The sequence below is a fragment of the Falco punctatus genome (genome assembly GCF_963210335.1).
Source record: "Falco punctatus genome assembly, chromosome: 1".
NCBI classification, from domain to species: Eukaryota; Metazoa; Chordata; class Aves; order Falconiformes; family Falconidae; genus Falco; species Falco punctatus.
In genome coordinates, this window is record NC_137580.1 from 48,262,098 (window position 1) to 48,278,493 (window position 16,396).

At 39.0% G+C, this 16,396-nt stretch overlaps 1 protein-coding gene across 7 annotated transcripts in view; it reads left to right on the forward strand.

Moving 5' to 3' along the window:
- Nucleotides 1–16,396, forward strand: part of DOK7 (docking protein 7) — an 80,058-nt gene that overhangs the window by 8,571 nt on the left and 55,091 nt on the right. For all 7 annotated transcript variants that reach the window (XM_080411165.1, XM_080411166.1, XM_080411167.1 and 4 more), the window contains 2 exons: nucleotides 474–674; nucleotides 12,061–12,180. In XM_080411165.1, the coding sequence (XP_080267291.1) occupies nucleotides 474–674; nucleotides 12,061–12,180 (321 nt within the window). The remainder of the gene's footprint in view (nucleotides 1–473; nucleotides 675–12,060; nucleotides 12,181–16,396) is intronic.

Genomic DNA, 16,396 nt, shown 5'->3' on the forward strand with positions numbered 1-16,396 from the left:
TGGGCTCCTTGGGCACTGGTGTGTTTGTTTGTCTCTGTGTGTGTGTGCGTGTGTGCACGCATGTAGGAAAAGAGAGACACAGGCTGTTTAGAGGAGGAGACAGACAAATCAATGTAGTGATGCAAGGATGGAAAAGGTAACTGAAGCGTGGGCTGGATAACTGACTAATTTGAGATAGGGAGTAGCCTGAAAGACTTAGTATAAATTAATATAACGTTACAACTTAATAATTTGTAGCATTAAGCCAAGATATGTTTTGTTTTCCAGTCCTAAACTGGCATAATAGAGTAATGAGCTTATAGCTACTTGCATGGGGTTGTGCAGGCACTACTGAAATCTTTATGCTAGAGCCTCGTGGTGTGGGCTGGGACTGGTCCACATACCACAGCAGAACAGAATGACTTACAGAACATAAGTCATGGTACCTTATCTCTATTTTCTGTAGTAATTTTTTTTTCTTCCTTATCTGATAGTTCATAGATTTCAAGTTTTTGTAGCACCTGGCACTAAACTAGAGAGTGGGCCTGCTACCCTGCATTTCTGCAATGACATTCTCGTCCTTGTAAAAGACCTTCCCCCTAGTGTCATGGGGCAGTGGAAGCTCTCAGATCTGCGTCGGTATGGAGCTGTCCCAAATGGATTCATCTTTGAAGGGGGTACCAGGTGCGGCTTCTGTAAGTACAAATGGAACCTGTCTTGTAAAAGTTGTTTGAAAAGTTTTGTCGAAATGCAAATGCTAGCCTCAAAGTGGAGTTTGCAGAACCAGCTGTGCTGCTTTGTCATACAGGCAGCCTCATATCAGAGGGTCTGCTCTACTGAGTACATTTCTGCAGGCTTCAACCTTGGTGTTCAGTAAAAATTTGACTCTGTGGAGTCCTGACTAAACATTGTCCTGTGGCTCTCCAGAAGATGTTTAGCCAACTGTTGCTATTGGACTCAGAGCAAAAATAAGGTGATGAAATTTTATGGCTTGTGTCATGCAAGAGGTAAGGCAAAATGGTTCAATGTTCAGATTATTAAATTATGGTTATTTTATTGTTTGCAGAGGGAAAATGATATGAAGCTTTGATGTTACAGGTGGCATTGAGGCTCTTGTGTAAATGCTAATGTCTAAATCCCGTAGAGGACTTCTAACTCCTAAAAGATAGAAATTTCTGTCTGTTCCCTTCCCTGTTAGTAGCTTTGTTAATTTATAGGACCATGGGATTTGTGGGGTCAAAATGAGAGCAAGCAAGCTGAAGCTAGTTTCTGTAGCCTGGTAGCTTAGATAAACCTTTAGACAGGGAGAAGTTTCTTGTTCCAATGTTCAGTTTAGGACTTCTCCCATTCTCACTTCAGATAAAATGCAAAATGCCCATGCAAGAGCTGAAAAGGAAAGATAATTAATGGAGTGGTATAATATAATATACATCATTTAGAAAGGTTTTAACTTCAAAAGCAGAGTATGAAGCCATGCTGAATTGGTTATCTGTGAGTGCAAGTGGGCATGCAGATCACCAATTCAGATGTGAAGTTGTTTGATTTGCATACTGAAATGTGTCAATAATGGACTTCTTGAATTACCAAACTGAAAAAAATAGAAGGTTTCAGAGTTGATCCAAATCCAAAGATATTCTTCCTTGGGGCTTGTGAAAAAATTTGGTGAGGAAGGGGAAAGAAATTAACTGTTTTACTCTAGTGAGATATTTTTGTTTTGTCTGTTGAAAAGCACAGAGATGGTATTATCAACTATTATGTCCCAACTCCTAATTTAAGATGCTTGTCTCCAGTGTAGAAGATTCTGGTTCAAGTCTTTCCCTGCCCAATGAAGAGGTTGGGGTTAAAGAAGGGTTTCCACTGTCTGAAGGAATGAGTTATAGGTATAGCCTGAGAAGAAACAAATCCATTTTCATTTAAGGATATTCTGTTTCAGTTAAAAAATGCTACAGGAACTGCAATGTGAGTGTCTTGTTTCTTAGTGGTGTGGTTTAGACTCAGTGCTAGATAATAGGTTATAGGGTATAGGGGGGAGTCAGCACAGTCATCTTTTACCCCTGTCTTGTAGATAGTGCGCTTGACGCAGGCTAAACTTGAATCTACAAGTTTGTGTAGGTCTGCTAACACCTGCAGCGTTGGTTTGAACAGGGCTTTTTCTATACAGAATAAAGCAATTGTTCATTCTTGTCACTGCAGGCAAGTACCACTTCAAATGCAAGCTGGGCTTCCACTAAATGTGTGCGCTGCTATGCTATGCTGACATAATTTGGGTCTGTTTTTTGAATTGTTAACTGAAAATAGAAAACTTAAATTTGAATGAAACACTTCAGAATCAATACAGGGAGAAAATTTCCCAGAGTTGAATAACAGTGTGGGTTTTTTGTCTTTTAAAAAGCTGCTGCACTTTCTGGAAAGCTTGTGTAGAGTATTAGTTTTTGAACTAATGAAATCTGAAATAATTGAACTATGGAAAACTTGTATTTAAAAAAAAAAAATACAGGGAGAAACCTGAATATAGCATCTCCAAAGGCACTCTTTTGAGGTCACCTAACTTCCAAGTATTCAGCATCAAGGCACTTCAGATGTAAGTGTCAAGAATGAAGGTCTGTTTCAGTAGGATCTAGTTAACATACTCAGTCCAAAATTACTGTGTTTAGTGAAACTTATCCGTTCTCTTCATACGCTTTTGTAATGAAATGGATCTATATTATCGACTATGTGCTGTTATGAAATTTTGAAAGCTAGCAAGTAAATGAACAAAAATATTAATCTGAAATAACTTTCTGTCAATTTTTGCTTAGTTGTTTGGTATTACAAATGAATGCTGTAATTTATTTTGAAACATTAGTAGTGCCTTAGTATAGAGAATTTGTCGTAGTACTTGTGTTATTAAAGTGTTGAGACATTGCTGATCTGGTTATGCAGCATTGTTATAGAATGCTAATTAAGTTTCTACAATATAGCAAGAAGCTAATTTTCTAAGAGATTGGAAAGAAACTTCCAGTTCGGATGTCCAAATGCTGAAATATTGCAGAATACTTGAGGTTGGGAGGGACTTTTGGAGGTTACCTTGTTCAAATCCTCTGCTCAAAGCGGGGCCAGCTACAGCAGATTGCCCAGGACCATATCCAATCAGGTTTTAAATATCTCCCAAGACAGAGCACTTCACAACCTCTGTGAGCAACTTCTTCCCTTATTGTGGTGTATCAGGTGCTCATCCTGATTTTGTTTCTTCTGCAAACTTACTGAGGTTGCCCCCTGTCCCACCATGCAGGTCATTGATGAAGATGTTAAACAGCATTAGCCCCAAATCCTTGCATACACTAGTAGTGATTGGCCTCCAGCTGCACTTTGTGCTGCTGATCACAACCCTTTCAGCCTGGCAGTTCAGCCAGTTTTCGGACCACCTCACTGTTCACTTGTCTAGTTCGTAGTAGATCAGTTTGTCAATTTATATATTATAGGACATGACTTTAGAAAGAATTTCAGCACCAAAGCAAACAATATCTACTTGCTTCATCCACCAAACTGGTTGTTTTACCAGACTACCAGATTGATAAGGCATTATTTCCCTTCTGTAAATCCATAATAACTACTTCCAGTCAGCAACTTGAAAATGGCTTCTAGGGTTATTTGCACCTTCCATAGTTTGTGGCTCCCTGAATCCTCCTCCTTGAAGACAGAAGTGACATCTGCTTTTTTGTTGGTGTGTGGGGTTTTTTGTGTTTTTTTTTTTCCCCCAGACTTCAGGCATACTTTTCCACTTCCCAGTCTCCATGACCCTTCAAGGATGATAGAGAGTGTTCTTGTAATGACACCAACCAACTCCCTCAGCACCTGTGAATGCATTCCATAAGACCCTATGGGCCTGAATATGTTCCATTTGTTTAAATGTTCCTTAATGTGGTCCTATTCCACCAAGGGAAAGTTGTTGTTTTTCTAGACTTTTCCACAAGTATCAGGGGCCTGGGATTCCTGATGAGAGAATTGAATCTTGTCAGTAAAGACCAAGGTGAAGAAGACCTTGAGTACCTCAGTCTTTTTCACGTCCTTTGTCAAAAGGTCCACCATCTCATTCAGCAATAGGCTGAAGTTCTCCCTCGTTTTCCTTTTGCTGTTGATATACTTGCAGAAGCCCTTGTTGCCTTTCATGCCCCTCTCCAATTCCAGGCAGAGTTAGGCTTTCCTAACCCCATTCCTGTGTGCTTGTATTCCTGTGTCTGTATTCCTCCCGCAACATCTTGGTAACCCTGCTTCTTGCCCTATGTATGCTTTCTTTTTATGTTTGAGTTTTGTATGGAGTCCCACGTTCACCCATGCAGGCTTTCCTGCCAGTTTGCTTGGCTTGAACTTGCAGAAGGTGATCCTTGAAAATCAGCCAGCTTTCCTGGATACGCTTCTCCCCAAGACTGTGTCGCATGGGGTTCTTCCAAGTAAACTCCTGAACAGGCCGAAGTCTGCTACTGCAGACTGATTTTAGGAAGTGGGAGTGAAGATCTAATGGGTCCCTAGGAAAGCAGTTAAAAACCCCAAAACCAGATTCTTCTTTCACATCTGTGGCCTAACTGGAGAGAACACTCTAAAACATCACTAGAAAAGATGAAGTGGTGGTAGTGTTGCTCTGCATGCCTTTTCTGGTTGCCATACTTCTGTGGTGTGGGAAACCCAGGTTCCTGGTCTCCTTCAGCCTGCAGGGCTTCCAGTCTTTGGTTTCCTCCTGAGGAGTGGTTGGCACCCAAAGAAATAACAGTCCACTACAAGCCTGAAAGTTGCCTCATTGTGTAACCAGGCATGCAAATGTCAATGGGATCAAAGAGGAAAAATGGAGTATGTGTCTGTAGCCTTTAGACTGTGAGCGCAACTGCAGGGACAGACCCTAGATCTGGTTACTGCTTCTAAGTTAAGTGCTTAGTTGCCAGACTTAGATCTTAGTTGTATAAGAAAGCCCAGAAATAATGGGGTATATAAATAGTCTTCAATTTACATTCTTTACTTAAATTGTGGCATTTCTTCTGTAATGTAACTTGTTCTAGATTTGATTTAGTTGCTGTGCTCCAAGAATTTAAACTGAATGGAGCTTACTGAGTGTTGCTGTATCTTATCTCCACATTGCAGAAAACCTGAATGGTACAATCCATAGGCCAAGGCACCAGACGCATAAGGAACATGTAGTATGAAATGTGGATGAATGATACAAAAATGTGAAACTGTAGGTGATAGAACCTGAAGTACCTGAATTACCTATATTATGCCCCCACTCCTCTTAAGCTTACACTAATTTCTGGTACAGGTATAAAAAGGAACAGATATGATTCCTTATCTTTCAAGGGGAACTGTTCTGCTTCCAGGAAGTAGTTGTGGTGAGGCATACACAAAGAATCTGAAACCTGCATGTCTGCCAGCTGTTTCTGAAGGTCCAGCACTGCTTTGAACACTGGTGTTGTAATGTCTCTGTAATGTTGTAATTAAAAAGAATTAAAGTGTGAGTTAGGCTTAAAATGTGGTCTTGAGTTTTGTAGATCCCTTTGTATCTCTGATCTTTTTAATATTTTTAAAATTTCTAGCCTAAATTTATGTGTTCTTTTACCCTAGATTGTTGTTGTACCAATGTTGTCCTTTAGTGTATTGTTGTTGTTGTAGTTGTGTGACCCACCCTGCTCCCTTACCTCCCTAAATATTGATAGAGCATTTATTTATGCTTTCTGTCACTTTTACTACATTAAAGAAACTCAGCTATATATCTTCCTGGTAAGATATAGGAGGTCTTCGGTAGCTCACCTACGTTCCTGATTTTTAAGTATGAATTAATTTTTTTTTGGTTACAGGTGACCAGAATTACAGATGAGTATTTTGGAAAGGGTCCCGCTACATTGCTGAGCATTATATTAATGTGGTTTTTAAATGTGTGGTGGGTTTTTTTGGTTTTTGTTTTGTTTTTTTCCTTAAGAAATGTCTGCTTTGATAGCTAAGAACCTTCAGTTGCCATGAAAGGGTGTTTTTTGCTTGTTCCCCTGTATGTGTGCAGTCGAAGGGAAGAAGGATGTGTTCATTTTGGTGCAAAATAGCCTGCCATGGTTGGTAACAGTTTTTCCATATTGAGCTGAAGCTTATCTTGTTAAAGGAGCTGATGCCCTTAACTGAGTACTTAGACATATCTGCAGGCATAATGATATTTAAATATGTGTTTAGTCTAAATATTTAATGCTGCCACTAGAAGAAAATGCTTTTTATAAATAGACACTAAATAAAAATATGACTCTGGTTATTTTTAACAGTAAAGTGTTGGTAAAGGAAAGATCATCTTTCTTCAGGTGTCTGACTTAGCTCATTGCTCTGAAATTCTTGAGAAATAGGACAAACAAATAGTGTTCAGGGAAAAAACCAGCAACTAACCAACCCTGGTATGTTATTACAGAAGTTGTTTTGATTCTTAAACAAAAGCATTCTCCATTATCTTGTCATAGAAACATATAGTATTATGCAGACTGTATGATTAATGTTACTTTCCTACAGGTTAAACCATATCTTTCCTCATTTCTTCCGATGAAGCTCTGAATGCAGAGGATTAGTGAATTTCAATTTTAAATACCACTATATTAAATACTTCACTTAAAGGAACTGATGATCATGTGGCTAGATTGCCTTTTCTCTCCACAAAAACCCATGAAGCCCCAAACAGAAGCAGAGCTTAATTTTGGGTATTTCTGTGGTAGGACTAAGGTCTAAAAGGATATGAATCTGTTTTAGCTTGCTGTTTCTTGCTTCCTCACAATTCTTTACATAAATATAAAATACTTAATTATGTTTTTTAATTAGTTGCTCAGTACAGGTTTTGTTAACTCCAAAGGCTTTGGTGCTTAATCCAAGTAGAGGAAAATCATATGAGATAATGCTGAGATTTCAAACATTGTATCTAGGTGCATTTTCAAGCAGTTAACACCAGTTTATTCTAAAATAGAAAAAAAAAAAGCATTTATGTTTTGAATTTCTCTTGCTTTTAAAATCACAATTGTACTGCTAGAGATTAGAAAATCCTTTCTTATGCTTCTGACAGCTGCAGATAAGTACATCTCTGGGGCCAAATTTGGCTCCTCCAGCCTCTCAGTAGGTGAAGCTCAATCACACATACCATTTGCAAAAAAACACACATCTGGGCCTAGGAGTCGATTGAGAGGTTTACTTAAGAGGAATAGGCTGAAAAAAGGAGCCTCTCCCTTTCCTAAGTTGCTAGCTCAATTAGTGTGCACTGATTAAAATCACCAGTTGCCAGGAGGATCTTGACTTGGAGGGTAGTGTGAAAAAATTTCAGTAAGGTAATCAAAGGGTGTGTTAATGCTGTGAGAATTCAGGCTCTCCAATGTTCAACTACTTCAGAATTAGCATCCAGAACCCAATTTGAAGCTGCCTTCTGTTTTATAACAGCATCTCCTAGAAAAGAGGAACTTGTAGAACTCTTGGTGTCCTTGGAAAGAACAAATTATACTGCTGCTGCTGTTGCAGGATAAGCAGGAGTAGTTCTGTGATTGTTTTGATGAAATTAGGTGATTCTGTCTTTTTGTCTGTATGTCTGTGTTTCCGAGACTTCTGCAAGTGGCTTTTAAAAATTGTTCTGAAATAGTGGAAGTGGCTACCAGCATATCTGGAAGGTCGAAAGGAGAGGAGAAGCCCTATAGCAAATGGCAATTTCTTTGAAAATTAGAAGTGGCAGAGGTGGTTGAACTGGGGCAATATCTGGAATTTCTTGGAAGATTCTGGGTTGCTGTTGTGGTTTAACCCCAGCTGGTAATTAAGTACCACAGAGCCACTTGCTCACTCCCCCCTCACCTGGAGAGGTGAGCAGGAGAGTTGGAAAGGAACGCAAAACCTGAGGGTTGAAATAAGTACAATTTAATAATTGAAATAAAATAAAAACTGACTGATGCCTAGCCCTAAGCAATGATCTGCTGGCCCCAGCCACCCCCTCCATCACCACCACCCCCCCCCCCCCCCCCCCCCCCCACACACACACACACACACACACCCATTTATATACTGAGCATGACGTCCCATGGCATGGAATGCCTCTGGCTAGTTCAGGTCAGCTGGCCCAGCTGTGTGCTCTCCTAGCTTCCCATGGTCCTCCAGCCTTTTTGCTGGCAAGGCCTTTGAAACTAGGAAGTCTTTGACCTAGTACAAACACCACCCAGCAACAACCAAAAACAATCAGTGTGCCATCAACATTGTCTTTTCACCAAATCCAAAACGCAGCACTGCACCAGCTACTAAGAAGAAATTAATCCCAGCTGAAATCAGGACAGTTGCATAGGTTAAAACTTCTGTTTATGTGCAGATATTGTTCTGTTGCTGTCTCCTACTGCAGACAGCAAGTGTTCTTGTAGTTGTGCCCATGTCTTATTTGGCAGTAATAGGGACACCTATTGTCATTTTCAGCAGAGAGAAAAGCAGCCTGAGACACTTTCTAAAGGGGGTTGCTCAAGGTCAGGATTAAGACATACTGGTTGGACAACATGATGATTGCTGTGGTTCATACCTGTCCTGTAGCTCTAACTCTAGACTTCAGGCTCTAGTGTTGTCTGGCACCTGTTAGGAGTAATAATTCATGGGAAGGGACTGACTGTTCCTCCTTGCTTTCACACACAGTACAGAGATTGAAGTAATTTTTGGTTATTGTGCATTTTGAGGGTGTGTTTGCCCATGGGTTTGCTTTTTTAATATGTTGAGTTAAAATCAGCATTAGCAAGATTTAATAATACTTGGAAGTTTTATGAAATCGGCAACTTCTTTTAATGTTTCGGAGACGATACGATGCTCTACTTCTAACTGCCACAGAGGACTGGCTTAGTGTTTCAGCCTTGTGCAAGTGGCTGCAGGCTGCTTTTCCCTGTCTCTTACCCCATGGAGAGCATGAGTGAGTGAGCTCTTCAGTCTAGTAAACAGCTGCATGGTATTACAGTGATGCATACCACATATTCCTTGGCTTCCAAATGCTTGTGCACCGAATCTGTTCCAACACATGACTGAGATGTGTAATTTCTAGTAGTGAATTTCTCAGCTTTCTTGAGAAAGCAGAAAAATGTAATTGCTGACTTTTATGTATGCTTTAAAAACATAACTTAGTTAAGCCTTAACTATTAATTCATCTTATCTGATGTCTTTTGCAAGGACCCCCAGCCTTCTTCCTTCCCTTACAGTCTAATTCTACCTAGCGAAACAAGAAAGAAAATGTTTCTTGTGAGAGTCAATCAGCAGTTATGGTGATCATGTGAATAACAGAATTCACAAAGAAATATTGTATGCATGTGTTTTTTTTTGCATCCACTGTTTGCACTAGCTATTTAAAGGCTATCACATTTGTTTTTGGGATTTCCAAATGTGTGATAGTTCTTTGCAGAAATTAATCTTTGAGTTAAGCAGCCAGCTTGTGTGCATGCATTTACTTTTTTCTTTCCATTAAAGCAGGGGTCCTCAAACTACGGCCTGTGGGCTGGATATGCCCCCCCCCCCCCAGGGTCCTCAATCCGGCCCCCAGTATTTACAACCCCCCCCACCGGGGGCTGGGGGGGGAAACCAAGCAGCCGCAGATGACTGCCTGCCACTGCATCCGCGCGCCGGCCCCCTGGTTAAAGAGTTTGAGGACCCCTGCATTAAAGTCAAAGGCTTGTAGAGCCTCTTAGGAGTTTAAGACTCTTCACAATGGTAAAAGAACAAAGCAGCCCAGATGTACTGTTCATGTACAGAAATATTTGAGGAATCCTCTGTTCCTGAATGGCAACATGGATGTGTAGGATTCTGCTGAATTACCAAGCCACATAGTATATCACTGTGCCTGAGATATGATTGTCCTCCGTTATGTTGTCTCTATCCTGCTTACATATTGTCCATGGGATGGGAAGGTCATGTGTTCAGAGTCCAGCAAAGCCTTGTGCTGCCCTGCTCTGTCAAGAAAGGCGTGGCTTCTGGCATCAGTGTGATTCATGGGGGAAGAGTCATACCATCTAAGATTAGGCAAACAGATTACCCTAGGTTCTCTCTGCTCTGTGGGGGGAGGAGGAGGCAGCTCAAAGGAAGAGCTGAATTTCAAATCATTCCTGAATAGATACTTAGCACCCAGCTTCTTCTAGTACAGTGTTCTCAGACTCTTTGGCATCTCCTGGGGAGGGGAAATGGGACAAGACTCTGAGTGAGTCACCACCAGAAACTTGCAGACCTGTCAGACTGTGTGATTAGTGTTGTAATCTCCTAGATGGTCTTTGATCCTGAAGCCAGGGTGTGTGTATGTGCCATGAGGAAATGTGGGACAAACTTGTTTTTAAAAACAGTAATAGAAAACAATACCGTAGAAATGTAGAGTTAAGTAGGCTTTTCTGGTTTAAGTTTCATAAGCTGGTGTGTGGTCATTTTTTTCAGTTGCTTAAACATAGCTTCATGTTTTAATATTTGTCTAGCCCTAGTCTCAAGTAATATATTTGAGACCTTCTACTCCAGAAATGATTGGCAAGCCAGACCTTAAGTATAAATTTTGGCTTGTACTAGCGAGTGAATTCTAATTCCAGTTGAATTTATAGCAGTTCACCAAATGAAATAAACTGTACCAGGAAGAGGATTTATGAAGAAGTTTTGATCAGTGAGGTCTGAAGAGGAACAAATGTGGTGGAGTGACGAATCAAGTTACGAAGCTGCTGCTAACAATGTTGTCTTGACTAGATTTAAGCAGAGCAGGCAGAGACTTAGGTTTGACATAAATTGAGAATGAGAGAAGAGTGTGGACCAGAATATGCTTTTCCTGGAGTGGTTGGTTTACTACTTGCTGGCTAGATCTAATTTACTAAAACAGTTAATCTGGTTTGTGGTCCACTCTTTATTACCCCTTTTGTTTGAATCCCATAGCCCTTTGTCAAGCAGTCAGAAGTGTATCCATTGCTTAAGTAAATGTGAATATCCTGTTGGATATGGCAGGGAGTATGTATAGAAAGGGATGGGAATGCAGGTGTTCTGGTCAAGACTATTTTTGCTGCTTTGAATAAAACTGGCAAATATGTGTGTAACTCAGAATTGGCTAGAGACATGCAGAAGTCAATTTTGTCCAGTTTAGGGGCCCAGGTCTCTAAACTACTGCAGGTCTAAGGTTTGGTACTGGTTTTCTAGTGCGCATGGCTCTGGTGAACTGGCAGCACTTCTTAAGACCTATACACTAATTTAATTTCCTTTTGTGTCTGGTTATTGTATTCTTTTTCCTGAAGTCACTAGTTACTGGGGTGGTCTTTTGCCTGGTGTTTTAAGATCTTTTTTTCTTTTTTTTTTTTCTTTTTTTCTTTTTTTTTTTTCTGTTCTAAGTAATATTTGGACTGAGAATTCTCAAATAAAATGTTCTGTGGAGCACTTCTAGTCTTATGTGTTGTCCATGTAGCCATATATCATGCAGCTCAGAACTTGTTTGTTTATTTAGTGATTCTCATTCTAATTTTGCTTGGGGCTATTCTTAATGAATGGAAAGCAAAATATCAGAATAGAGCAAAGGGTAAAGATCTGATGACAACCTGTGGAGTTGTGTTACATTCTGTTAATAATAGACACATAGGACTTAGTCTAGGAAAATGTATACTATAATCCAGCAATATAACCAAATCCTAATTCATTGGGATATAAAAAGCTGCTCTTGCTTAAAATTACATAAAAGTAGAATGAACTTGGTTCATTTAGTTGAAGACACTTTAAGTATCCCTGACACTTGCATAGCTAAGTTTTGTTCTAAAAAATGTTAGGGGTAAATAAGATTAAAATACTCAGACAACTATTGAGAATATGGCTTGTATTTTGCATTGCTCAAAGTGCCTGAATCTCAGAGAATTAGTATAAATTATTAGGTAGTTGTTGAGTTTATGTGTAAGGTTGTGATATAGTGTGTGTGTGCTGACCTGAATTCTTTCTTTTTATTTCTTTTCTCTGAAGAACGTGTCTTGTTGATATCTTTTCATGGCTTGCAATTAATACTCTTTTGGTTGCTATATTATAAATAGCTTCAGCTAAATATATTTCTAAAGTATCCAGGTGAACAATGCATATTTATGTTGTGCTTTCTTGCAGGGGCTGGTGTGTTTTTCCTTTCTTGTGCTGAAGGAGAGCAGATCAGCTTTCTCTTCGACTGTATCGTCCGTGGCATCTCCCCGACAAAAGGCCCTTTTGGTTTGCGTCCAGTTCTACCAGGTTAATATAGGAAGTATAGAGTAACCAAGCAAAGTAGGAACTTGCCATGTCTAGCACTTATTGCTGTGATTGTAAGAACAGCTTGCAGACACTAAGGGTGTGGAAAGTGCAAAGTTTTTTTCATGCTGAAATGTCACAGTACAGATTTATCAGTTGAATGTACCGTGTTTCCCCCTGCTGCTCTAGCTCATTCATATTTCTGGTGATACTGCTAACTTTAGCCTTCTCTCATTTAACAGTACTAAAATATGGCAATTTGAATTGAAAGGAACCCTAATCATTAGTTTTAAACTTACACAGTTCAACTTGGATCCATGTCTGCATTACTATTTTAATAGCTTGATGGAAAACTAGCTTCTGGGACATTTTGAGTTCATCCAAATCACTTAGAACTAGGTCTTGCCAACCTTAGAAAACTTTATCAGATTCCACGTCATAATTCAGTTTTGCAGCTTGGGCTTCTTTTCTGATGTGCAAGGATTAAATTCCTTTTCCTATTTCATGGTAAACACTGCCTGCGCTGTAATGTTCAGAGAAGAAATTAGATGGCATCCTACTAAGCTCTGTTACCTTTTGACTTTAGCAGAAAGAAAAACTGAGTCAGAATGATTGTCAAACAGGGCAAGAGTGTGGAATTGAGGCTGCAGAAAAGTATCTGTGTATTGGCAGTGGGATATAGTGGGAATAGTCTGCAAGAATGGTGAAGGATGGGAAATAGAGTTTCTATTTAAGTGCTAAGCAGTTAATAGGTGTTTGACAAAGTTTTATTGCTGCTATAAGATTAAGATAATTGTAGAAAGGAAATGTGATGGAAAAGATTAGATCTGGATGTGAAACTTGTGAAAATAAATTATGATGTTAGTTAAGGTAAATGCAGCAGACACAAGGCTCAGTTCATCTTTTCTTTCCCATAGTTATAAGACTGAAATAAATAAAATAATCAAGCAGAATAGTGGGAAATAAAACCTCATTCTGCTTATATGATGGTCTGTGTTTGCATTCAAACTAAGTGTAAAAAAAAAAAAGTAAACAACGAAAAAGCCAACAGAAACTCAAAAAACAGTGTCAACTTAAAGCTTTGCTATTGAATGCATATTTTTCTGCATATCTAAAACATTATACATATACAAGTCCTAAATCTTGCATTTAACAAAAATTTCTGTCCAGAAAAATTAAGCCTACTAGCAACTGTTCTGTTGTCTTTTTTTTATTATTACTATTTTTTTAACTTTAATTTTAGATGGCACATTCTTTGAAAAATCTTTTTTTAGAGGCATATAGAAGTAAATCTGCTTTTGCATCTTCGTTACCATCTCTGGCATTTGTGGGTTGTTATACATAGCCACATACCACATTTCCTTCCCTCCTTCAAGAGCTCTGACCTCACTGATGTGTAGAAAGTGGCTGTGGAGTATCTTGGGGATGATTTGGTATTGTTTTTGTAAGGGAAGACCTCTTTTCTGAGATCTTTTAATATTTTTTTTCCTGTGCTTGATGGGCTTGCTGATAAAATGAGGTGAAGATGTACTCAGCCATTTTATTTCACCTTGTTTCCCTAGACAGGAGCAGTGTCTGTAGGGAACTGTGCTCATACTCTTGCAGACTGCTCTGCAGCTCATTTTTCATGCTATTTTGACCCCTTTGACTTATATTTCCCTGTATGTTTACCCTTGTCTCTTCCAGTTTGTTGTCACCCCCTATGTACATGTCCCTTCATAGAACATTTTTATGGTTTATGTTCTTCATTTATTATCCTATGCAGAAGCTTGCACAGACCTGTTTAAGGCACGTGCACATGTACAATACTAGTGATTCACGCATAAATGAATTTTCTGTATCAGGTATGCTGTTACACAGAATGTACTGTATTGCTTGAAAAGGTCAAGCCTTTACCAGCTGTAAAGTGTATCTGATAAGAGTACTGAAATTCACTCAACCTTTTGAAAGGCTTAGTTATTAAATAGATTAATCATCTGCACACCTCAGGTAACTAGATCAAAAGCTCCAGATTGGGGATTCTACCTAGAAACATCTAGTCACTGTTACTCATATTTAATGCAATGCAGAATTCTACGCAGCCTCAATTGTGCTTTATATATGCAATGTTCTGCTTCTGTTTAATTTAAAATCATTTATAGGAAGCAGCCTTCTCTCCAGTTTGCTACTCAAATTTGGCTTCTTGCTGTTGCCTGTACTTTTCCAACTTAAATATGCTTGAATAACTCTTTAGTATTTTCAAGAAAGGAAAATACACCAAGGGGAGCTGTACAGAGAAAAGAATGTAATGTGGTGAAAAAATGTCACATTGACAGTATTCTTGGATAACAGCACCCACAGCACAAATAGAATCCAGCGATGTTATGCTGTCAACATCTGCTTGGTCTGTTTTTGGAAAAAGGGTAATGAATGAAGCCAGTGGTTTCAGGTACAAACAGCTCAACCATATGGTTAAGTGGAGTGCTGAAATATTTAAGTGGTAGCATGAAATTAATAGGAAATGGTAGAGACTGGTTTGAAGAGGACGGAAAAACAACTAGTTTTCTTACTTCCCGTAGTGACTCTTTAAAAAATGTAAAATGCCCAGTGTCCAAAAGGAGCCTGTAAACTGCACATGCAAGGGATATTTGCTCAAGTACTCAATATTCACATCTTTTTTTCAGGATTGTGGTTTTAAAAAAATATACCTGACTTCCTTAAAAGTTTGGATATATGATTACTGTATGTATTTTATTATGTCATCTATAAAATATGTAGTGAAAATGCTGTGCAATGGAAGCATAAACTTGAGTGACCATTGCAAGGTATAATCTCTGGTCTAATCTCTTATAGTTGACCTGCTTTGAGCAGCGGGTTAGACTACAGAAGTCCTGAGATCCCTTCCAATCTGAATTATTCTGTGACTTTTTAGGAATAGATATCAAATGAGTATGAATATTCTCATGATAAAAATAATTCTAGTATATGTATATCTGAAATAAAATGGAAAAAGACAATAACATTAGATGGTTTGCAGTCTATTACTGTGTGGTACTTACTTTGGGAGTCCATTAATTATGCAAAATTGTACCAAAATACTCATTGGTAGCTCCATTAGTAGAATGGAGGTTTTGATTTGTTAAAAGCTGCAGGATCAGGTCTCAAATTTAGGACATACGACACTGAGTGGGAATGCAAAGGTAGTGTAGGTATCTATATTTTTTCATGAGGTATATGTAGCATTTTAAATAAAGGACTTGAATGAGTGACAGAACGTCTTCTTTTCCCCAGCTACTAGTTGGAAAATAATTGCTGTAACTGACTACTTGCATAGTCTCTTCCACCCCCGCCCTTGAAAAGATATTTAGAAAACAGACCAAAGAATTTTATATTCTTGTCTTGACAGAAGTCTAAGTATTGACAACTAGTAATGGGTCACTGATTGCATGGTTTGTAATCTATACTGAATTTGCATGCATGTTATTTGAGAAATGTTTGTTTATCATGTGTGCTTTGAATTCCTTCTTTTTACTAGCAAGATTCATCTTGAATGCCAAACTTGAACATGGCAAAGGCCAATAGCTGATTGGTGGTGTCTTTGATCAGTGGGCAGATCAGTACTTTCTAAATCTGGCTAAGGCTACAGGACAGTCTAGTCCTGCAGGCTTGAAAGACCCAAAGTGTAATGTTCATAGTCTTGATGCTCTCTTTTAATTTTGGAAGCTTTTTCAGACTGCTTTGTGACTGATGAAAGTGTGCAGTGCTGCTTGCTGAGGATCTGTCTGATGCTCTTTCTTTTTGTTGAAGCTTGATACACCTTTGGCCATTGCAAGACAGCTCTGTGGCTGCCTTCTGCAGTATCTGTACCAAGTGGATCCTCCTCAAACTTTTAGGACATCTTTTCATTCCTCCAGACATCTTACAAGGTGTGGAGATGTTAGCATGAAGGTGAGGGTCCAGGCCTGATTTGCAAATGTGCCTATAGTTACAGGAAGAAAGAAAGGAGAGATGTTCAGCCTAACTTACCTAACTTTGTTTAATGAAGTTATTAACCAATGCTGCATTTTAAAGATGCATATAATTAAGCATATCTTAGGTAGCTGCTGGCTTAACTTGATACAAAACACTTTTCTTGACAGGTGCTTACTGAACAAATCTAGAGATTTGAGTTACTGTGACACTTTATTTGTATGTTACCAAAGTATTCAAAATCTCCCACAATGAGCAGCTGATGTGGCTT